We start from the raw sequence: 24,939 nt of genomic DNA, 5'->3' as shown, positions 1-24,939 counted from the left end.
AGAAGATACTCACACAAGACTAGGCTTGCACAGATTCACTCCTCTCTCTCTCTCTCTCTCTCTCTCTCTCACTCTCGGGAAATATAAACAAAGATTGGGACCAAAACAACATACATCGAAAACATCCAGCACTAACTTGTTAACATTTCACGTTTAGTTAAAATACAAGATGAGTTCCTTAATAAGGTTTTTAGGGTTTTTTTAGATTTAGAGATACAGCGCGGAAACAGGCCCTTCGGCCCACCGAGTCCGCGCCGCCCAGCGATCCCCGCACATTAACACTATCCTACACACACTAGGGACAATTTTTTTTAAGGTTAAAGTGAAGAGCCAATGAATAGAAACTGCACAAATTAATGCATTGCAAATGTTAAGACAATTGATTAGAAATGGTGCATAAAACCTTCTATACATTGTACTAGAGCAGATGTTATTATAATCTTCCCAGCTATCAAAAAAAGTTAAATGTTTGCATATGCCATGAATGGCAACATTCGAGGGATGTGTGCGATGACACTAGTCTTGCTTCCATAACATTTGCAAAAACAGCTCTCAGACAAGGGTACAAAGACAGCGAATTCTGGATGTAGCCCAGACTATCACACAAACTTCTATTGACTCCATTTATCCCTCACGCTGCCTAGACAAGGCCAGCAGCATGATGAAAATGCACACCTCCAGACTCGGGGACAGTTTCTTCCCAGCTGTTATCAGGCAACTGAATCATCTTACCACAATCAGAGAACAATGCTGAACTCCTATCTACTTTATTGGTGACCCCCCAGACTATCCTTGATCAGACTTTGCTGCCTTTACCTTGCATTAAACGTTATTCCCTTTCCATTAAGATTGACAAAATGCTGGAGTAACTCAACAGGCAGCATCTCTGGATAGAAGGAATGGGTGACGTTTCAGGTTGACTCTTCTTCAGACTGAATAAGAAGTGTCTCGACCCGAGATGCCACCCATTCCTTCTATCTAGAGATGCTGCCTGTTTTGCTGAGTTACTCCAGCATTTTGTGTCTATCTTCAGTGTAAACCTGCATCTGCAGTTCCTTCCTACACATTGCTTATCATTTATCTATACACTGTAAATGGCTCAATTGTAACCATGTATTGTCTTTCTGTTGACTGGATAGCACAAAACAAAAGTTTTTCATTGTACCTCTGTACACTTGACAATAAACTAAACTGTAAACTGTTTCCCTGCTTTAACCTCAATTTTTTTTTCCATTTCAGGCTGCAAGATCCCATAAGACGACCTAAAATATACCAATCCAAATTCTGAAAATAAGTTCAAGAACTGACAGTCTGAACATAGACACAAAGTGCCAGGCAGCATCTCCAGAGAAAAAGGGTGGGTGACATTTTGGGTCAGAACCCTTCCTGACTGCCTGAATATATTTCAGTTCCAATCCTTCTGCCTCATGCCTAGCCAGCAAGTACATTAGGAAAATACTGGGTATTTTCAGGGCCATGGAGGAAAGATTTATTTTTGAATAGGGGAGGTTAGGTCAGAAAATACTGCGTTTCATTCTTAAATGTGCCAAATCTAATAAGTCTAAGAGGCAGTTTTTTTTCTGCTGGGCCTTGCCGGAAGGGATGGGGATTGAGGTGCAGGAATGGGGAAGTAAGGAAAGAGGAAACAGTACAATTTTTAAGGAAAAGATTCTTGATACAATTCCATTAAATTGCCACATCACTGGCATGACATCTCAATCCAATGCTTTCTGTTAAAAAATAAATTGGTATGAGAATATATGTTGCCTTTGTTCAAAAAATGTTTAGCTGCTCATAATACTATAATTGTTCAAGATCTGATATTATTTATTTGAATAATCTGGAAATACAAAACTTGTTTAGAAACAAAGAATACCGTTACAACTGGTGCACTGAAAGATAAAAATAACATTTTTGCTAGAACTGCATTTGTTCTTGTATACCTTCATGGCTGTTCTTGTTCTTACTCAGTATTCAATTGTCCCTTTAAATCATTTTTTATGCATTCTAAAAATATTTTCATTCCATGCTTCATTTGACCCAAAATCATCCCAGTGCAAGACTCCAGAGTTATTGATACACAATTTCTTCAGTGGCTCATTGAGCAGCATCCTCACCTCAGTTAGCATATCATGTCCTAAAGATTTGAGTGCAAAAATATAGATTGTAAGTGCCACACTGTTGTAATGTTGAGTTGCCATCTTTCGGATATTAACCTATGACTCTGACTAGTCTCGTTGGTAGAGACAGATCCCATTAAACGTTACTAAGAAGCCGAGGTCTGTCCAGGTACGAAGTCCTGAACATCAAACCTGAACATGACTCAACTGGTCAGTCTTCTTTGCCTCGCTGCACACAAACTTCTCCACAGATTTAGCGTGATCTCACCCATTCCTTCTCTCCAGAGATGCTGCCCGTCCGCTGAGTTACTCCAACATTTTGTGTCTATCTCTGGTGTAAACCAGCATCTGCGGTTCCTTCCTACACATGTAATCTATTGTCCTTTGTATCAAAGCAGGAAAGAAAGACCGCCTGACTTGATCGAAACCCAAATCCTCTGGCAATGCATACAAGGTGTTGGGTTTGGGTTGAATGCAAAGTTCATCAGCTGGTAATAGGTAACTGGGCTCCACTAAGGGCAGGAATGTACTTCCAATGTCCAGAGCATCACATGGTGCAAATTTCACTGTTCTTTCTGGGAGCTTGTAGTGCTCAAACTAGTCGTGTTTTCTGTTTTGCAAGTGTCAATTTATCACAACTACCGAATTTGTTTCACTTTGGGACTTTGCCAAGAAAAGCATAAAATGTTATTTGAAAAAACATGGAACATACAAAATTACAATAAGGGACAGGCTCTACAGCCCAGTAGGTCTGTGCAGAATATATGCCAAGACCAACCCGTATCTGCCTGCACATAATCCATATCCCTCCATTCCCTGCATATCCATGTGCCTCTCCAAAAGTCTCTTAATGCCACAATTGTATCTGGTTCCACCACTACCCCCAAGCCATCGGCTCAAGTAATTCCACTATTTTCTGGGGTTTTTTAAAAACTTAATATTTCAGCTTTTGCAGTGTATGGTTTTTAATTGAAAATGTTCATCAGGAATCTATCAAGGGAATTTGATAGAGGAAGTTTGGATCCCGAAAGAGGAAAACTCAAAGAACATCAATCAGTTTCGGTCAATCTCGCTGCTGAGCGTGGAAGGAAAGGTGTTTTTCAGCATTGTCCCCCAAAGATTAACTGAGTTTCTCCTCAAAAACAGCTACATCGACACCTCAGTGCAAAAGGGTGGGATTCTTGGAGTTCCCGGCTGCTTAGAGCACACTGGAGTAGTCACGCAGCTCATCAGAGAAGCCCATGAAAACAGAGGCGACCTAGTTGTTCTGCGGTTGGACTTGGCTAATGCCTATGGGTCCATGCCACACAGACTGGTTCAGCTTGCACTACATCGCCACCATGTTCCCAGTAAGATCAAGGTCCTGATCGTGGATTATTACCATAATTTCAGGCTGAGGGTGAGTCATAGAGTCCTACAGCACAGAAAGAGGCCCTTCGGCCCATCGTGTCCGCGCCGCCCGTTACCAAACACAGTCTAATTTTAATCCCATTTTCCCGCATTTGGACCGTAGCCCTGAATGTTGTAGCATTTCAAGTGCCCATCCAAATGCCTCTTAAACGTTGTGAGTGTTCCCGCCTCCACCACCACCCCAGGCAGTGAGTTCCAGACTCCAACCACCCTCTGGGTGAAAAAGTTCTTTCTCACATCCCCCCGAAACCTCCCTCCCCTTACCCTGTATCTATGTCCCCTCGTTGTTGAAACTTCTGGGTCAGAAACATTAGACTGGCATGGGCTTGAAAAAGGAATAATAACGGGCTGCACCATTTCTGTTATTCTTTTTGCTCTTGCCATGAACATGGTGGCCAAGTCAGCCGAGGTGGAATGCAGAGGCCCCCTAACCAAGTCTGGTGTACGACAGCCCCCAATGAGCTTTTATGGAGGACCTTACCATCACCACAACATCGGTCCCAGGGAGTAGGTGGATCCTACAGGGTCTTGAGAAACTTATCACTTGGGCAAGGATGAGTTTCAAGCCAACCAAGTCAAGGTCCATGGTGCTGAAGGGGAAGGTGACTGACATATTCCACTTCTTATTATCCGGAACTGCCATTCCCATCATCACTGAGAAACTTGTCAAGAGTTTGGGGAAGCTTTTTGACGCAACTCTGAAAGACTCTGCCGCCATTCAAAAGTCCATCGAAGACCTTGAAACCTGGCTCACCAAAGTCGACAAGTCAGGCCTGCCTGGCAGATTCAAGGCCTGGATCTATCAGCATTCCATCCTGCCCTATGTCCTCTCCTGGTTTACACTGTTCCATTGACCACAGTTGAGTCCCTCGAAAGGAAGAACAGTGGCTTTCTTCGCAAGTGGCTTGGCCTTCCCCGCAGCCTCAACAATGCAGCACTGTACGGGACCAGTAATATCTTGCAGCTCCCATTCAGTGGTCTCAGTGAAGAGTTTATGGTGGCACGGACAAGAGAAGCCCTACAGTACAGGGACTCCAGGGACCCAAAGGTGTAATCGGCTGGCATCGAGGTGAGAACAGGGAGGAAATGGAGGGCGGAGAAAGCAGTGGAGGTGGCAGAGTCACACCTAAGACAAAAGGCATTGGTGGGAGTCATAGCAACTGGCAGAGCGGGCTTGGGATACTTCCCTAAGACCCAGGTTGGCAAGGCCCAGGGCAAGGAGAGACACCATCTCATCCAGGAAGAGGTCCGAGCAGGTGTGGAGGAAGAGCGTGTGAGCAGGACGGTGGGGCTCAGGCAGCAGGGAGCGTGGACAAGGTGGGAGAGCATACCACAGCGCAGGATTACCAGGTCAAACATCATGCAGGCAGATTTACAGCGCGTCCGGTTCCTTGTCCAAGCTGTCTGCGATGCCCTACCAAGCCCAGCAAACCTCCACGTCTGGGGCAAGAGCGTGACACCTTCCTGCCCACTTTGCACTGGAAGGGGATCATTAGAACATCTCCTCAGCAGCTGCCCAAAGTCCCTTGTTGAAGGTCGCTATCGGTGGCGCCATGACCAGGTGCTTTCCGACCTTGGATTTTCCCAAACCATCTGCCAATGGATCAAGGACTTCCTGACCAACCGCCCCCAGACCGTCAAAATAGGCCCTCACCTCTCCTCCACCATTACACTGAGCACCGGCTCACCACAGGGCTGTGTGTTGAGCCCCATCCTTTACTCCCTCTACACTCACGACTGCGCCCCCACCCATCCCACCAACACCATCATCAAGTTCGCGGATGACACGACTGTGGTTGGACTCATCTCAGAAGGAGATGAGACAGCCTATAGGGATGAAATCCAAAGGCTGGCAGCATGGTGTTCAGTGAACAATCTGGTCCTGAACTCCTCCAAAACAAAGGAACTTATAATTGACTTTAGAAAAACCAGTGGAGATTACGACCCACTCTACATCAATGGGGTCTGTGTGGAAAGGGTACCAGCTTTCAGGTTCCTGGGTACGCACATCGCAGAGGATCTTACCTGGTCTACCAACACCATCACCACAGTAAAGAAGGCACAGCAGAGACTCCACTTCCTGAGGATCCTCAGGAAAACCAACCTGCAGGAGAAGCTCATGTTGTCCTTCTATCGCTGCTCCATCGAGAGTGTGCTGGCATACTGTATAACCACATGGTATGCCAGCTGCTCAGAAAAGGACAGGAAGGCCCTTCAGAGGGTCATCACGACGGCCCAGAAGATCATCGGCTGCTCACTGCCCTCCCTGGAGCACCTGTTCAGACTACGCTGCCTCAGTAGAGCAGGCAAAATAATAAAAGATCCATCCCACCCCGGCCACCGTCTGTTTGTTCATCTGCCCTCTGGTCGACGTTTCAGGTCGATCAAATCCCGAACAAACAGACTTAAGAACAGTTTTTACCCCAGGGCCATACGAGAACTGAACACTACCTTTGCACTAGGCAACACCGTTAAAAAATCTTGTACATAATATAATTGTATTTAATTGTATTTATGTATTTATTTGTTTTTGCATTTATTGCATATATGTTTGTACGCACCGTCAGGATTGGCTATTTTTTAATTTCGTTGTACTCGTTGCAATGACAATAAATGAATATTATTATTATTATTATTAAGGTGGTTGCTGAGAGCATAGCCACTGCCATCAGTAGCAGCAAACACCACCATGTCCCAAAGAAATCAATCACTTTTGTCAAAGCTGGAGAGAAGCCTCGACCACAACCAAATACAAGGGTGGGCCTCATCTACAGGGCCACTGACTGGCAGCTGCATGTCAATCTGGGCAAGCAGCTGAAATTTCCGCAGCACATCACAGCACCATCACTCCGGCCAGACATGATCATCACCTCTGAAGTGACAAAACAGCGGATCATTTTGGAGCTGACAGTGTCCTGGGAAGAGCGTATGGAAGAAGCAAATGAGAGGAAACGCACAAAGTATCAGGAGCTGGTGGAGATGTGCCGGGACAGAGGCTGGAAGTCACGCTATGAACCCCTAGAGGTGGGCTGTAGAGGCTTTGCAGGACGCTCACTCTGCAAAGTCCTCAACCAATTGGGCATTATGGGGCTGGCAAAGAAGAGGGCCATTCAATCCGCAAGCGAAGCCACAGAGAAAGCTTTGGATTAAGAGGGCTGATCCGTGGGCAGTTGCTGCTGGGACGCGCCGGGGCCTGATCAATCCCTGCTGGGTCAATCTCTGCTGGGTCACCTGGGTGAGGGTGTCTGATGTTGTGAGACCCGAAACACCCGATGACCCCAGGTCACATCACTGAGGATGCTTCCCAGTGCATCCAGAAGATGTATCTTGAACATATCAATGTTTTTAAAAGAACAGTGCCCAGGACTTCCGGTGGCGCTATGGACTGAGTAAGTCGCACGCCAACTAGCTCCGTGAACATTTCGATTTAAGAAGAGAGGAACGGGACGGGCCCGTTGCAACTTACCGGCAATTCTCAACGAAGGGTGGGTAACGTCATCAGATCACGACTTTTAATAGTAAATGTCGACAAGTCGCACCCCCCCGTTAAAAACCGTTAAAAAAGGAATGGTTAGAACAAGACTGTTGGAAGAAGAAGAACCAGGACAGATGGAAGCCTCTGCTGCAGCCCAAACTTCAGCATTGACTCAGGAAGAAACTTCCAAATGAACCCGGAATCCACAGCCAAAAAAAATTGGTTTGGAAGAATTTCGTAGCGTTGTTGGTGAGGAGCTTTCAGGTATGAAGTCTCAAGTAACGAATATGACGGTTGAACTCCAAGAGATGAAAGTTGAATTAGTATCGCTTAAAGGAATGAAGCGGGAAATACTAACTATTATTAAGGATCAGTTGGCTACATCAAAGGCTGAAATATGTGAAATCATGAATGAACACATGGAGGAAGTAACCTCCAAGCTACAAAAGTTGGACTCCGATTTTTCCGGTAAGGTGAACCACATCACTGAGTCAATACAACAACATGATGAGGCTATATGTGAGTTGGAAACTTTAGCCGAGACGAGTGCTGAAACAACAAAAGCAGTATTGACGGAGACAGCGTTTATCTGATTTATTGATGAAATTAACTGAAAAATGTACTGACCTAGAGGGTCATTCTAAACGACAAAATTTAAGAATTCTTGGAGTTAAAGAAGGTAAAGAGAAAGCTAAAACCCTTCGTGACTTTACTGCTGAGCTGTTACAAGAAGTTTTGAAAATGGATTCAAAGCCCTTGCTGGATCGAGCCCACAGAGCACTGAGAGCACGGCCAGGTGCTAACGCCCCTCCAAGGCATTTGATACTGAAGGTGCATTATGCTCACGTTTTAGAAGATATGCTGTCGAGAATTGCTAGTAACAGAACTTTATCATTTCAAGGCGATGAGATTCGCATCTTCAGAGATTACCCTGCTGAGGTGGTCAAGAAAAGAGCACTGTTCAATGAGTCAAGATCTATTCTTAGGAAGATCCCAGCGCTCAGATTTGGTATGTTGTATCCAGCAAAACTTCGAGTTACCTACAATCAAACAGAATCCTTTTTTACTGACCACAATAAAGCACTGGAATTCGCTCGGGAGATCAAAAGGTCGCTGAAGGGTTGAATATGACATCACGGCTTTATTAATTGGCAGACAACTGATTGGTCTTTAAAATATTAAAACCTAAAGATTTAAGCTTAGTGTATATACTATACGAATATTAACCGTAACTAATTACTATTAATCAAAAAACATATAAACATAGCACAAAAAGTAAGGAAATTTGTGTTTGGTAGATTATTTCTTTGTTGTAACAATGCTTCTTGGCAATAAATCTTATACCGTGGGAAAGCCTGTTTATTTCCCTTTTAAATGGTGCCACATTTGTAAGGAACATGCATTTGTGGGATGAGCAGCAGAGCTGAGTATATGGATTGCGCCCATGAAAAATTTGCCAAATCTTCTCTGCCAATGCCAAACAGCTTATTCTGCTGTTGCTATTGACTCTTGTTTTGAGCTTCTGGTACCCCCAGGTGCTGACAAGAATGGGATGCCATCCCACAACAGTGTGTGACCAGGCTGGTGACCAGCATGAGGAGATGGTGCCAGGCTGTTATGGCTGTGTATGGTTCTTCCACACACTACTGTGGCTCCTGTTTATTAAATGAATAAATTGTTAAATTGCCAATATGTCTTGTTTCTTCAGACTTCAATCACCCAATCCACCAAACAACACCGAACAAGAGTCAATGGCAGAATAAGCTGTTTGGCATTGGCAGAGAAGATTTGGCAAATTTTTCATGGGCGCAACCCACATACTCAGCTCTGCTGCTCATCCCACAAATGCATGTTCCTTACAAATGTGGCACCATTTAAAAGGGAAATAAACAGGCTTTCCAACGGTATAAGATTTATTGCCAAGAAGCATTGTTACAACAAAGAAATAATCTACCAAACACAAATTTCCTTACTTTTTGTGCTTTGTTTATATTTTTATTAATCATTACTAATAAGAAGTACAAGTAATATTTGATTTATGTAAACTTTACTTCGAACACTTAATTAATATACCTTAGACAGAAAAATCGATTTATTATAGACTAATTAGTTTCGGGCCTGCCCCGTTTAACTCTCTTTTATAAAAAAAATTTAAAACTTCGTTAAAAAACGGAGCTAGTATTATTATTTTTTTACATCCCACGGAAGTCCTTAGATTTTTTGCCACCTTAGGGTGGCTATCACTAACTGCACTAATTGTAGTTGTAGTTTTAGTTGTTTCTTCTTTTTTCCTGCACTCTTTTAACCTTTTATATATTGATTTTTTTTTTAAGATTCAATTTTTATTATTATGTAATTTTTCAGAATTTATATACCTTTGGGAGATATTTCCGGGATACATTCTACGTAGTACAAAAGATCATCCAACCTTCATTCAAGAAAAATGTTGTAGTTCGGGTGCCAGGCCATTTGCTTTATTATAGACTATTTATCGGTTAAGATGCAAGATACTACTAGGAAAACAGGGGGTAAAGGTATTACATTTTGTAGTTGGAATGTCAAGGGTATTAATGAACCAATTAAAAGAGGTAAAGTACTTTCACATTTAAAATCTATTGATGCTGATATAATGTTCCTTCAGGAAACTCATCTCAAAAATGTAGCACATAATAGATTGAAAGGCAAATGGATTGATAAATTATTTCACTCATCATTTCCCTTTAAATCAAGAGGTGTTGCCATTTTAATTCGTAAGGGTATACCATTTATACATACTTCCTCTATAGTCGACACTGAAGGTAGATGTTATATTAGTGGGAGAATTATATTCTACAAAATTGATATTGGTGAATGTCTACGCACCAAATTTTGATAATCCGTTATTTAAATATATATTTTTTAATACCATTCCAGAATTTGGACAATATAACTTGATAATTGGAGGAGATTTAAATTGTACATTAGATCCTTATTTGGATAGATCGTCAACTCAAAGGAAAACAAAATCCAAGTTGTGTGAATTATTAAACTCTTATATAAATAGTGCAAATATAAAAGATGTTTGGAGAATTGAAAACCCTTCAGGCCGAGAGTATTCATTTTATTCACCAGTGCATAAAACTTACTCAAGAATTGACTATTTCTTGGTGGACTCCAAACTTATTCCTTATACGTATAATTCAAAATATCATAATATTATTATATCCGATCATGCCCCTTTAACATTTAGAGTAAAACTCCAAGGAGTAACGGGGAAATAGACCAATTGGAGATTTAATCCTCAAATTTTAAATGAAACAGCATGTTATGACTATTTTAAATCGCAATTTGAATTTTTTTTTAACGCAAATGACCTCCCTGAAACACCTGCGTCCCTGCTTTGGGAAACATTTAAAGCGTTTGTGAGAGGATGTATTATTGCCTTTCAAGCGTCTCAAAACAAGAAGAAGCGGGTTGAACAACATGAGCTAGAAAGTCAGATAAAACAGTTAGACATAACAAATGCCATCGCTCCCTCTATTGAAATACATAATAAAATCACAGCTCTCAAATATAAGTTAAATTATATACTCTCAGCTCATATTTTAAGGCTTTTTCAATATACTAAACAAAAACATTTTGAATTTGGAGATAAACCACAGAAATTGCTAGCACGTCAACTCCGTAAATTAGAAGATGATTCTACAATTCATAAAATTAGATCAGAAAACGGAGATTTGCTTAAACTACCCAAGGATATTAATCAGAGATTTTTGCAATTTTATCAGTCATTATATTCATCAAAAATAACAGATAGCTCTGCGCAGATGCAAAACTTTTTGCAGGAATGTAATCTTCCTGGTTTGAATGCGAGTGACAGAAATTCACTGGGCGCAGAAATAACTATGAAAGACATTGAAGAGACCATTAAATCCATGAAAAATGGGAAGACTCCTGGCCCTGACGGCTTAAATAATGAATTTTATAAAAAATTTAGTGATTTGATCTCTCCACGTTTGCAAACTGTATATAGTCACGCCTTTAAACAACAGAGATTACCACAAACTCTGACTGAATCAACAATAATACTTATTCCTAAAAAAGATAAGGATTCTGAAGACCCTGGTTCGTATAGAGCGATAGCTCTTTTAAATACTGATCAGAAGATATTAGCGAAAATTTTAGCTCATAGATTAAGTCTAGTTATAGATAAATTGATACACCCCGATCAATCAGGCTTTATAGCTAAACGATATTCATTTTTCAATTTGAGACGCTTGTTCAATATAATATATTCAAATAGACTATTAAACGAAGATTTAGCAATCATCTCACTAGATGCTGAAAAAGCATTTGATCAAGTAGAATGGCCCTATCTTTTCTCAGTGATGGAAAAATTTCAATTAGGTGAAAATTTTTGTTCATGGGTGAAACTTTTATATACATCCCCAACAGCTAGAATACTAACTAATCAAATGCTGTCATCCAAATTTCATTTATTTAGGGGTTGTAGACAAGGATGCCCACTATCCCCGCTTCTATTTGCCCTCGTTATAGAACCACTTGCTGAGAGTATTAGATCAAATTCAGATATTCATGGTTATAACACTAAACATACAACCAATAAAATTTCTTTATATGCGGATGATGTATTAATATACATTACAAAGCCAGAAATTAGCATTCCGAATTTATTAAATCTCATAACTCAATTTGGTTCATTTTCAGGTTATAGAATTAACTGGTACAAAAGTGAAATTATGCCAATAATGGAGCACAATCCGGCCATACTTCAACAATTTCCTTTTAAAATTGCCTATGAAAAGTTTAAATATCTTGCAATTTACGTGACTAGGAAATATACTTCTTTATTTAAATTAAATTTTCCTCCTTTACTCACTAAATTACACAGAAATATCCAATTTTGGAAAACACTTCCTATATCATTAGTTGGTCGTAGTAATGCTATAAAGATGATCTTTCTTCCACAGCTACTATACTTATTTCAAGCAATTCCGATCTATCTTCCAAAAAAGTTTTTTTTTTAAATTGATTCAATTATTACTCATTTTATTTGGGACTACAAGACTCATAGAATAAATAAAAGACATCTATGTAAGTCTAAAACTAATGGAGGAATTGCCTTACCTAACTGTTCTTCCCTGACCTTCTGAGCTTCAGCACTTTCCTCTTCTCCATCAGAGCCAAAGAGATCAATATCATCTTCGTCGTCATTGTCTGCTGTTGCTTTCGCGGAGGTTGTATCTGCTACATTTTGTGGACCATATTTACCAAGATATCATCCACGATGATGGCACATCTCTCTGACCATGGCGTCCTCTTGCAGAAAGCCCGCGCAGCTTGTCTTTGATGCTGACATTTCTGAGCGCTGGGACACGTTTGAGTTTGATTTCACCCACTTTGTCAACGTCGCACATCGCGCTGATCCTGACTCCCTTAAAGCCTCCCTCCTACTCAACCTTGTCGGACCTGATGCCATGAAGAGAGCCAGAACTTTCACCTATGCTCCAGCGGTCCTGGGCGACGACGACGTGGAGATTACCCCTGCAGAATCTGCCAGTGACCCCGCTTGCCTGCTACGTAAGTTCAGGGAGATTTGTGACCTGCCCTCGAACCGCATTCTGCAGAGGGCACGGTTCTTTACAAGAAAACAGTTGCCGGATGAACCTGTTGAATGTTTTATTGCTGATTTGCGTTATCTCGCCCAGCGGTGCCGTTTTGGTGACATGACGGAGCAGCTCACTAGAGACATTTTAGTAACTGGCATGCGTGACCAGCAGCTACGATGTGAGCTTCTAAGGGATCCGGATCTAACGTTGGAAAAAGCTATGCATGCCTGCAGATTGTCTGAGGTCGTTGTATTGCCAGATGACCACCGAGACTCGGCCAATAAGTCTATCAACCTGGCTGGGTGTAGGAGACCCCAGCCTCGGATGGTAAACAATGCTTTTCTGCCGCGTGCCAACCCAGGTCCTGGTGAAGTGCCCCAAAAAAGGTGCCCAAACTGTAACTACATGCACCATAGACTGTCTACCTGCCCTGCTTATGGCAAATTTTGTAACTTTTGTAAAAAGTTAAACCACTTCTCTGCGGCCTGTCGCTCGATCCGTTCCCGTGGGAGACAGGCACCGATTTCCAGACCCAGTCTAAACATGCTGAGGCAATCTGATGGCTGTTACGATTTACAGCCCAGCCTGGTCGACTCCTACGAGGCAGATCCAATTAATCCTCCTGAGAATTCGAATGTGTTTACCCTCCTACACACAACCGCCCAACGCTCTGATCCCTCTGTAGCTCTGACTGTCAATGGTGTGTCCTTCCTTGCAAAGCTGGATACAGGTGCGAAGGTCAACGTATTGTCAATAAATCTTTTCAATAAGATAAGGAATAATGAGCCCCTGGTTGTTGACAACGCTACGTTGCATGCCTATGGTGGAGAAATTCTAAGGCCTGTGGGGAGGGCTGCTTTAACTTGTGTGCTGCAAAAGGCAACGAGAAACCTCGTTTTCTATGTTTTGAACTCTGACTGTGTAACCCTGCTGGGCAACCGTGCGTGCCAAGATCTTGGCCTGGTGTCCTTCGACCGCACGGTCCACAAAGTGCAACTGTCGTTCAACCCTGTTGTGGAATACCAGGACCTGTTCAACGATGACCTGGGAAAGTTACCACTCACATATCGTATTTCCGTTGACCCAAACGTACAACCTGTAGCCCGCGCAGCTCACAGGGTGTCTCACGCCATGAAAGACAGGGTCGAGGCGATGCTGAATAACATGGTCGATAAGGGGGTGCTAGAAGCGGTTAGCGATCCCACCGCTTGGGTCTCCACTATGGTTGCCACGATAAAGAAAGACAAGAATGAAATACGTGTGTGTATCAATCCGAAGGACTTGAACCTTGCAATCAGGCGACCACACCACCCCATGCGGTCTGTTGAGGACGTGGCGGCTCAGGTCGGGCAGGCCACCATCTTTTCGGTCCTAGACGCTAAGAACTCGTTTTGGCAGATCCCGTTGGACAAAGAGTCTTCTGACCTAACGACCTTCGCCACACCGTTTGGCAGATTCAAGTTCCTGCGAATGCCATTCGGCATTAATTCCGCTAGCGAGGTGTTCCAGCGAACTATGGAGCAGATATTCTCGGGCCTGCCATGTGCCATCATCGTGGATGATATCCTGGTTTATGGGAAAGACATTGCGGAGCACGACCTGAACCTCCGCAGCATCCTGGATCGGGCGCGGAAGGTCAATCTGAAGCTGAATCCCAAGAAATGCCGGTTCCGCGTCCCAGAAGTCACGTATGTGGGACACGTCTTCACCTCTAACGGACTAAAACCCGACCCCTTGAAGGCAGCTGCCATCTCCGAGATGGCAGCCCCCACCGACGTGCCAGGTCTACAACGATTCTTAGGCATGGTGAACTACCTGGGGAAGTTTATACAAAACCTCAGTGAGCTGAGTGCTCCCCTGCGGCAATTGACAAAAAAGGATATTGCCTGGGCCTGGCTCCAACATCACCAGCAGGCCTTTGACTGCCTCAAGTCGAAATTGATTGACACCCCGACGTTGCGGTACTTCGATGTAAGTCGCCCCATCACCGTCACCTGTGACGCTTCCAAGTTCAGAGATTTCCTGTTCGGCAGCAGATTTACGGTCGAAACCGACCACCAGCCACTGGTGACCATCCTAAACAAGCCAATTCACGCTGCCCCCGCCAGGCTGCAGCGTATGATGCTACAGCTCCAGCGTTTCGAATTCGACATCATCTACAAGAAGGGCACCGAGATGCACATTGCGGACACCCTATCGCGCGCCCCGCGGACCTCCTGTGATCGCCACCCCTACGAAACAGAGGACTTGCTTGTACTGGGCGTTAATTTCATTCCCACCAAGCAGCTACAGGTGTTGGCCGAGCACACCGCTGCCGATCCAGTTTTGCAGCGGCTTGCCACTGTGATTAAAGCAGGGTGGCCAACAAAGCGCTCCGCTGCGCCATCTGAAACACAGCCCTTCTTCCTGGTCCGCGACGAATTGGTGCTCCAGAATGGCGTCATCGTCAAGGGACATAAAGTTGTGGTCCCGTCCTCCCTGTTTGACTCTTACTATTGCGCAGCCCATAGCGGACACCCTGGGGTCGATGCAACACTCGCCCACGCTCAGTGCCAATTCTACTGGCCCGGAATGGCCAAATATATCCGAGACCGAGTTTCTGCCTGCTCCACGTGCAACAGTCTTGCTCCACACCAGCAGCGACAGCCCCTGCTGCAACAGCCTGCCCCTGCCTTGGCCTGGTCCTCGTTGGCTGCTGACATCTTCGAGTGGCGTGGTAACCACTACCTTGTCCTGGTCGACTCATACTCAAACTGGTTCGAGGTGGATTTACTGACATCCCTCACGTCGGAGATGGTGATCCGAAAGCTGCGGAAACACTTCTCCACTTTTGGGTCCCCTGTCAGGCTGCAGACTGACAACGGCAGGCAGTTTACCAGCCTAGAATTCAAAAGTTTTGCGGACAAGTGGAATTTTGTGCATTTCACCAGCAGCCCTGAGTACCCACAGAGCAACGGACTTGCAGAACGGGCCGTCCGCAGCGCCAAGCATCTGATGGAACAGGCGAGACTTTCCAACACTGATTTGTACTTGGATCTCCTAAACCTCAGGAATGTTTCCAGGGATCCGGCCATGGGGTCACCTGCTCAGCGTCTGATGTCAAGGAATACCAGATCTACTATCCCGATTGCCCAGCGCCAGCTGCAACCTCGGGTGCTGGAGCCTGCCTCCGTGCAGAGGCGTATTCAAGAGAAGCATGACAGCCAGCGGCGTTCCCACGATCGGTCGTGCAGACCACTCGATCCTCTTTTGCCTGGACAGGTTGTTCGGTTGCAGACCGCCGGCGGTCACTCCCGTCTGGCCACCGTGGTTGGGGTGGCCGACTCACCTCGTTCGTACCTGGTGGACCATGAGGGCACCATCTACCGAAGAAGCCGACAACACCTGCTTGCGGTTAATGAGCCAAAGCCGCAGCCCCCGGGACCCTATGCCCCGCCGCTCTCATACCAGCAGCAGGCTGCCGTCCCGGCCAGCGTTCCTTGTATGCCTCGGTCCCCATATCGCGCGCCCGGTTCCCCTCTGCGCGGGTCCCCTGTTGCCGGTTCCCACTCTCCCGGTTCTACCACCGCACCTCCCTTCCCTGGTTCCCCTGCTGCCTCGTGTCCTCCGGTTTCTTCTGCTCTTTCGGGGGGAGGGGGAGACATTCGTACGCGCTCGGGCCGGATTAGTAAGCCACCTGTGCGCTATGGCGATTTTGCTTAATTCTGTTATTAATTCTGTTGTTGTGACAACAATCTGTTTAATTTTCTAGGGGGAAGGATGTAGATGGTTTATATGCAACCAATAACATAGTTACCTCAGTACCATTAACCCCGCCTAGTTAACATCAATCATAACGCCTTCCCTTCCTGGGTACAGTTCAGTAGAGGAACGTAGCCAGTGCTTGAAGATGTATGTAATACGCTGTGCTATCATTAAAAGATGTTGTACGCTTTAAGAGTTTGTGAAGTATTAATTTACACTAACTTCTTATTTTATTATTGGGCGGTTAATATTAAAAATATAACCTGCTGGTTGGATGACACTGATCAACAACCGGATTGTTTAAAGATGGAGAAAGAGGATTGTTTACCATTTGATATTGGTGCGATCCTCTTAACTCCAATAAATTTAAATAAAAAGACATATGGAGGTAATCCCATTATACACAGTGTTATCCGTACCTGGAAACAATTAAATCTTACTTTAAAACTGAGTAAATTATCTGCTTTCCTCCCTATTGCGAATAACCCTTCTTTTAAACCGTCTGTCTTAGATAGAGGATTTGCTCAATGGAAAAGTTATGGAATTAAAAGGGTGGGAGATCTTTATCATAAGGGAACTTTTCTTTCTTTTCAGGATTTACAGCAGAAGTACGGATTACATGTTAATAATTATTTTAGATATTTACAACTTAGAGATTATGTAAAATTACACATGCAAGAATATAAGTTTAGAGGTCCAGAAACTCTTGATGTATGCCTGAATCGACATTATAATTCAAATAAATTAATATCCTTTATTTATAATACTCTCCTAGATACTGACATTCCGTCATCAGAATCATATAGACGAGCATGGGAGGACGAATTGAACCAACTCATAATGCAAGATATATGGGATGAAAGTTTACAACATATACACCAAAGTTCATTAAATACTAGACATTCCTTAATACAATTTAAAATAATACATAGATTACATTATTCGAAGATGAAATTAAATAGGATTTTTCCTAGTATCTCTCCTATTTGTGATAAATGTCAATTTCAAGAAGCTAATTTAACTCATATTTTCGTAACTTGCATAAAAATGCAAAATTTCTGGTTGGAGATTTTTAAAATAGTTTCTAAAGTTATCAACAAGCAATTGGATATGGATCCAAAATTAATTATATTAGGATTATCAGAACATACTGCAAACTTTACAAGAAGTCAGGTACATTTTCTTGATTACAGTTTAATAACTGTGAAAAAATTAATACTTAAATTTTGGAAAAAACCAATAACCCCCACAATTAAAATGTGGACTACGGAAATGACAGAGACCCTGCATTTGGAAAAAATAAGATTTGCCTTAATTGACAAACCTGAGTTATTTTTTAAAATATGGTCTCCATTTATTGAATTTTTAGAAAAGTAAATGGGTTTGGCACAGGACTAAAATTAAAATTTAAAATTAAAAGTTGAAGCTTGAGTTTAGGGTTGGATGTACAACTGTGGTTATTGTCTCCTGGATCTACCCCCTTTAATTTTTATAGTTATACTTTTTTAAAAAAAAATCTTATTCTCTCTTCCCAATAGTTTATAGTTTTGTTTTTTTTGCTTCTTTATTTTTTATTTTCTCTCTTTAAAAATTTAAAAATTGAAGCTATGTAAGAACTTTGTAACAAATTTGTCTTTTATTTCTATTTGTACATATGCTTTTCAAAAATAAAAATATATTTTAAAAAAAAAGAACAGTGCCCTCCATAATGTTTGGGACAAAGACCCATAATTTATTTATTTGCCTCTGTACTCCACAATTTGAGATTTGTAATAGAAAAAAATACATGTGGTTAAAGTGCACATTGACAGATTTTAAGAAAGGCCATTTTTAAACATTTCACCATGTAGAAATTATAGAAGTGTTTATACATAGTCCCCCCCATTTCAGGGCTCCATAATGTTTGGGACATAGCAATGTCATGTAAATGAAAGTAGTCATGCTTAGTATTTTGTTTTGCATATTTTGCAAAGCCTTTGCATGAAATGGCTGCTTGAAGTCTGCCATTCATGGACATCACCAGTTGCTGAGTGTCTTCTCTGGTGATGCTCTGTATTGCAGCCATATTGCAACCTAATTCTTGTTTTCTTGTTTTGGGGGCTAGTCCCCTTCAGTTTTCTCTTCAGCATATAAAAGGCATGTTGAATTGGGTTCAGATCGGGTGATTGACGGCCACTCAAGAATTTACCATTTTTTAGCTTTGAAAAACTGTGTTTCACAGATAAGGTGGTATGCTTTGGATCTTGGGCAGTTCCTTCTCTCCTCCATACTTTGTTCTTGCCATCACTCTGATACAAGTTAATCTTCATCTCATCTGTCCACAAGGCCTTTTTCCAGAACGGTGGTTGCTCTTTTAAGAACTTCTTGGCAAACTGTAACCCGGCCATCCTATTTTTACGGCTAACCAGTGGTCTGCATCTTACAGTGTAGCCCAAAGATACTAGAGGAACAATATAGACCACTCGACCCTAAAAACGTAGTACATCATTGGCGCCATTTTAGGAGGCAGAAACTTGCAGAAACATTTAAGAAAAATAACAAAACTCTGTGAATTGATAGATGAGATATATTCTGCAGTTTAGTGGAATCATCACACATACTGTTCCCCAAAAACACTAATTACACTGCGAGAGTCATAGCGAACGCCGGGTTTTGCCTACTAAAATGGCTCCTTTGCGTACGACACTTCAGTGTAGGCGATTTCAACGGAGTGGTCCATCTTGTTCCTCTAGTATCTTTGGTGTAGCCTCTATACTTCTGATCATGAAGTCTTCTGCGGACAGTGGTTATTGACAAATCCACACCTAAAGAATGTTTCTGATCTGTCGGACAGGTGTTTGGGGATTTTTCTTTATTGTGGAGAGAATTCTTTTGTCATCAGCTGTGGAGGTCTTCCTTGGCCTGCCAGTCCCTTCGCGATTAGTAAGCTCACCAGTGCTCTCTTTTTTCTTAATGATGTTCCAAAGAGTTGATTTTGGTAAGCCGAAGGTTTGGCTGATGTCTCCAACAGTTTTATTATTGTTTCTCAGTTTCATAATGGCTTCTTTGACTTACATTGGCACAACTTTGTTCCTCATGTTGATAAACAGCAAAAAAAAAGCTACCAAAGGTGATGGAAAGACTGGAGGAAAGACTAGGTGCTGAGAGCTCTCCTATACCTGCATTAAGGAAGCAATTAAACGCACCTGAGTAATTACAAAGACCTGTGAAGACGTGTCCCAAACATGGTGCCCTGAAATGGGGGGACTATGTATAAACATAGCATGGAGAAACCAAAATGTATACAAATGGCCTTTATTAAAATCTGACAATGTGCACTTTAATCACATGTGATTCTTTTCTATTGGAAATCTCAAATTGTGGAGTACAGAGGCAAATAAATGAATGGTGGATCTTTGTCCCAAACATTATGAAGGGCACTGTGGATGTGATTGCACTTCCACCCGTTCCTGTTAGTCTAAATTGAATCAGACAAGCATTAAACCCATGTACGTCAGCTGTGGTTTCAGTTCTTGTCCAACAAGCCATAACAGGTCAGATTTGAAAATTTGAAGTTTCAGAAGAGTTAGTGTGCCTTGCTTGCATAACTCTACATTCTTAAAATGCCACGTGAAAATGAAATTGGAATATATTTTGGGAACCAGGTGGTGAAGAGGTGAGTGAGTTTAACCTCCACTTCATAAGTTAGAATCCAGTCCAGACTATCAAGATGAATTTGGTTCCCTGCTGTTCTTAACGTTTTTACATGACAATGCACAACTGGGTTTCAGCTGATTCTTGGTTCCTGCAGCCATCCCAAAATATTTGATGAGCATAATGGAAATTTTTATTCTGTCTGAGCAGAAAGAGCACTTCGGGCGTCAGTTAAATCTGGCCAAAGAATCAAAAATTATACTTGATCTCTGAGCACAATGTATCTAAGTTGGATGAGCTTTGCACACCAATTAGGCAAATATTACTACTATACTCAGAGATGGGTATGTGAGGAGAGCATAACAATCTCACCTACAGTATTGAATAATTTGATATCTAGAAAATCATGTTCTGTACATGAAGTATATGTTCACAGCAGATTAGGCTTCTGTAAAGAAGGGCAAAGTCAGGAAATAAACTTAGTTTTAAAAGGGAGTTTTGCATTTAACATTTATGCTGGATAGTACAACCAAGTAAAGCAAAGGGGTTATCTTTACCAACAAAATTTATGATAGTGAAACAAAAAACAATCCTATCAATTGTCCAAAATATCATACAACACAAAGTTAGCCTATTAGAGTCATACAGCATAGAAACAGGCCCTTCGGCCCAACTTCAATTCAAATGTCTTCTTAATATTGCTTTGCATTTCTTCAAGGAGCTCAAGCTAGTCCTGTTTGGCCTAGATCCCTCTAAACATTTTCTATTCATGTACCGATCCAATTGCCTTGGAAATGCTGTAAAGTACCTGCCTCAACAACCTTTTGGTTGTTCCATATGCCCACCATCTTTTTACTCTACTCCTGTATCACCAACCTTCCTAAAATGAATGCTGTCTCTTTGCATTTGAGACTGGAGAAAAGACTAGGTGCTGAGAGCTCTCTTATACCTTCATTAAGGAGGCATTTAACACACCTGAGCAATTACAAACACCCGCCGTCTTCTTCTGTCGCATGTCTTTTAGACCTGCAGCTCCGTTGAGGCGAGCCAGGCCAACGTGTCATCGTCCAGGTCAATCAGACCTCGTTCACCATTCGGTGGCCGGTATTTGGGGCAACTGGTGACTATGTGCTCCACTGTCTGTGTTGGGTACCCACACTCGCAGAAGGCACTGTCCACGAGACCTCACCTCTTCATCGCTACTCCATAGCGTCCGACACCGGTCCTCAAGCGATTGAGGGTTATCCACTGTTTTCGGGGCAAGTCCTGGCCAGGGACGTCCATGGTTTCACCGATGTAGCGGTGTAGCCTAGATGGTTCCGCTGACTTCCACTGGTCTCTCCATCTCGTCTTGACACAGGTGGCCTTGGAAGTGTCAACCGGTGTTGTACAGAGCAGCTCGCGGGCTTGCAGGGCAAAGGGGCGCCGTGACTTGAGGCGCACATGTCGTGGTGTCTGTGACGATCTGATGGAGAAGGTGGAAATCACTAGTCTGTGCCTTTCGAGAAAGGGCCAGCGTGGCTGCTTCTCGTCTGATGTTGGCCGGGGCGATGCTGGCAAGGATGGGCAGTTGGTTTACTGGGGTGGCTCGTAGGCATCCGGATACAGTCCGTAGGGCATTGTTGAGGGCAGCATCCAGCTTCTTAGCGTGAGCATAACGGCACCAGACCGGGGCGCAGTACTCGGCGGCTGAGAACACCAGGGTCACTGTGGACATGCGCAGTGTCTTCATCGTGGCTCCCCATGTGGTGCCGGCTAGGCGGCGTATCAGTGCGGCACGGGCGCTTATCAAATAGCCGTGAAGCCATGTGTTTCAAACATTATGGTGCCCTGAAATGGGGTGGGGGGGGGATATATGTATAAACACAGCTGTGATTTCTACATTGTGAAACCAAAATGTATAAAAATGGCCTTTAATAAAACCTGACCATGTGCACTTTAACACGTGATTTTTTTCTATTACAAATCTGAAATCGTGGAGTTCAGAGGCAAATAAAAATGATGGGCCTTTGTCCCAAACATTATGGAGGGCACTATAACATCAATTCTGTTAGTATTTACAAGTGAAACATTAAGACTCTTTCGGCTACATCATCATGCCTTAAAGCGTTTTAGGTATATAATCAAATACCTACATTTGCATTGAAGAATTCAATCCAGAGAAAGTTAAATGGAGAAATGGTGTTAAAAAGTTAGTCTATGGCAATTAAATGTAGTCGTAAATTAATACGTCCGTTTTTTTAACCGTAATTCTTTACGCGAACTGTTCTTTTCCCTTCCTTCTACTGGCTAGCAGTGGAACAAAATATATCAAACTCACTATAAATTGGACATTTAAAGTGGCAGAACTGATAAAGCAGTAACAGGTCAGAATATCCTTCCCACCAAAATTGCAGTAAATACATAGTTTACCCTTCTTACAGTAAAATCCGGGAAATGGCTGCGAAAGATGGGATGGGATCAAAAGTTACAAAAGGCAAAATAGATCAAAACCTTCAAACGGTTTTTGTTTTAAATTGGGTTGACATTTCTTATCGCCTTGTTAAACATTTTCCAAGTGTTTTGAGCCGTTTCCATAGTGTGCTGGCAGGTTGAATGCAAGACTCCAACATGGTGACATTCTATTTTGCAGCAGCCTTCCAGTCCCGGCTCGGCGAGCTGCAAGCGATCAGTTACCAAGAGCCAGGCAGCAACGTATTAGCAATTTAAAACAGATACGTTCCACAAATACCTCAGCGCACGATTAAAAAAAACCACCAACTCGTCTTTACCAACTCTAATTGGATTGAACTTTAACAAACTCCATTGATATTAAATCCTGGTTAGAAATTAATGAAACATAATATTTAAGGATTTTTTTTCTAAAAAACGATTTAAGGGGATAAAAATTGTGTCAATTATAAGTAGAACCAGTTGTTTTTGTCGTGTACAAGTGACATTTCAAAGCCATAGGTGCAGAATTTTAAGTTTAATATTCGGTCACCAGTTGATTAGGTTTCGACAACTGCAGGAATGAATCCTGCAAGGGGCCCAAGTAGCCCGGACAATGTTCATACACAACCACAAGCTGTTCCAGTCGCTTCACCCCCCACTAGGCTGGAGCGATTCGACTGAATCTTTCCTCACTGGGTTGTTCAGCCCCTGCGTGTGCAGAACACAGGCCATTCTTTTACCCAGACGCAGCGTTTTACCCACGGTGGAATCCACACATCAAAAACCCGGCCAAACTCTCACCTGTATTGGTCAAATTTGGCATATTTCAGCCACTCGCGGGGGTCGCTTTGATAGGATTCCATCAAAGCTTGCACTTCGTCCACATCGACTTTGTCACCGGCGAAAATCTGGTGCAAACCTTGAATTACATCCGTCAGGCTCTGAGATTTGTGTGTTTCTGTCCGCTCCATGATATACTCTCCAGTACAACGACACAAGCCAGCCACTCACTACCTACCTACCTTCCTTCCTTCCCCAGCCGCCGGTTGCCTAATGCCAGCTATTTATAGAGTCGAGTAAAGCGCAGGGGAATGACCAACAGCGACGTAAGGGGGATCTTAAATTACGTTTCCTAGAGCAGTTTATATTTTCCGGCTTTTACATAGAACGCGTAGGGGTGTTGCAAGCAGATAAACAATATATGTGCGCACTGGCATATTTGATGAACAGTTATCTTATTTGGCTAAATTAATCAATAATTTGAACATGATCGCCCCCTTTAATTTGCGATGAAAGATATTTTTACCGTGCTTGAGATATAATAAAATCATTCGGGTATTTGTTACACGAAGGGGGTAGTGTTTTGAGTTAGGAAAAGTGTCCTAACCCGAAACGTCTGTCTATTTCCCTCCCCAGATGCCGTCTGACCCGCTGAGCTCCACCCGCATTTTGTTTTTGATATGATTCCAGCATCCGTAGGTCCTTGTCTCACATTTCACATGGTCTACACACATCACTACACCATGAAAGAGTTCTTCATTAAAATGGAAAGTGAAGTAGTGCAGTTTGGGGGAGTGAGTTGGCTTTGCTTGCGACAAACCAACAAAGGAGGTTGCGTACAAAACACTGTTGGAATATTGCCAGACAATATGGGACCCTCACCAGAACGTCAAGTGTCTCCGATATGTTAAATCGCCTTGGCTGGGAGTCGCTGTAGTCAAGACACACCAAAGCCCGCTTATGTACTGTCTACAAAGAGACTCATGGCATTGTCCCCAGTAACATATCTCACTTATTCAATCCAATACCCAGAAATGTTCAAGACAGTCCTCAGGTCACTTCATTTATACTAGGATTGGAGCAAACAAAAATAGCTACCTACAGTCACTATATCCATGGACTATCCCAGAGTGGAACATCCTTCCCAACACCACCAGACGTGCACCAAACTTGTCACTCTTCAAGTTACAGCTCGACAACTTGGACATGGATCATCTCACCAAACTTGCCCACATAAAAATCTAAATAACTTTTTTGCAACCAGTACCCACCCGAGTGAAACCTGCACGAGATAGCCCAGCTATTGGCGGTTGTGCAGTAGAAAACAGAAACAGAAGCAGAAGCCTCATTAAAAAGCGATACTGTACTGATTCACAAAATGCTGGATTAACTCAGCAGGTCAGGCAGCATCTCAGAAGAGAAGGAATGGGTGACGTTTCGGGTCTGAAGAAGGGTCTTGACCCGAAACATCACCCATTCCTTCTCTCCTGAGATGCTGCCTGACCTGCTGAGTTACTCCAGCATTTTGTGAATGAATACCTTCGATTTGTACCAGCATCCACAGTTATTTTCTTATACATACTGTACTGATGATGGCTAATATTTATGAAATGAATATGGGAAAGCCAATGTTTCAGTCTGGCACAAAAATACAAAATGAAATGGAATCAACCATTGATATTTCGCTTGGGAAGCTTACACCCATAACTTACATGTAAGCTGTAAGCTTACATAC

General features: G+C 42.9%; 1 protein-coding gene and 1 pseudogene across 1 annotated transcript in view; one reads left to right on the top strand and one right to left on the bottom strand.

Moving 5' to 3' along the window:
- Positions 1-23,834, bottom strand: part of cdo1 (cysteine dioxygenase, type I) — a 40,332-nt gene extending 16,498 nt beyond the window's left edge. The window contains exon 1 of the mRNA XM_078396319.1: positions 23,226-23,834. Within this exon, the coding sequence (XP_078252445.1) occupies positions 23,226-23,395 (170 nt within the window). The 5' untranslated portion in view covers positions 23,396-23,834. The remainder of the gene's footprint in view (positions 1-23,225) is intronic.
- LOC144611311 (uncharacterized) lies at positions 1,603-20,264 on the top strand (annotated as a pseudogene).
- Positions 23,835-24,939: the final 1,105 nt, after the last annotated feature.

Source organism: Rhinoraja longicauda, chromosome 3 (genome assembly GCF_053455715.1).
Source record: "Rhinoraja longicauda isolate Sanriku21f chromosome 3, sRhiLon1.1, whole genome shotgun sequence".
NCBI classification, from domain to species: Eukaryota; Metazoa; Chordata; class Chondrichthyes; order Rajiformes; family Arhynchobatidae; genus Rhinoraja; species Rhinoraja longicauda.
This window is presented reverse-complemented; position numbering and strand designations above follow the sequence as displayed.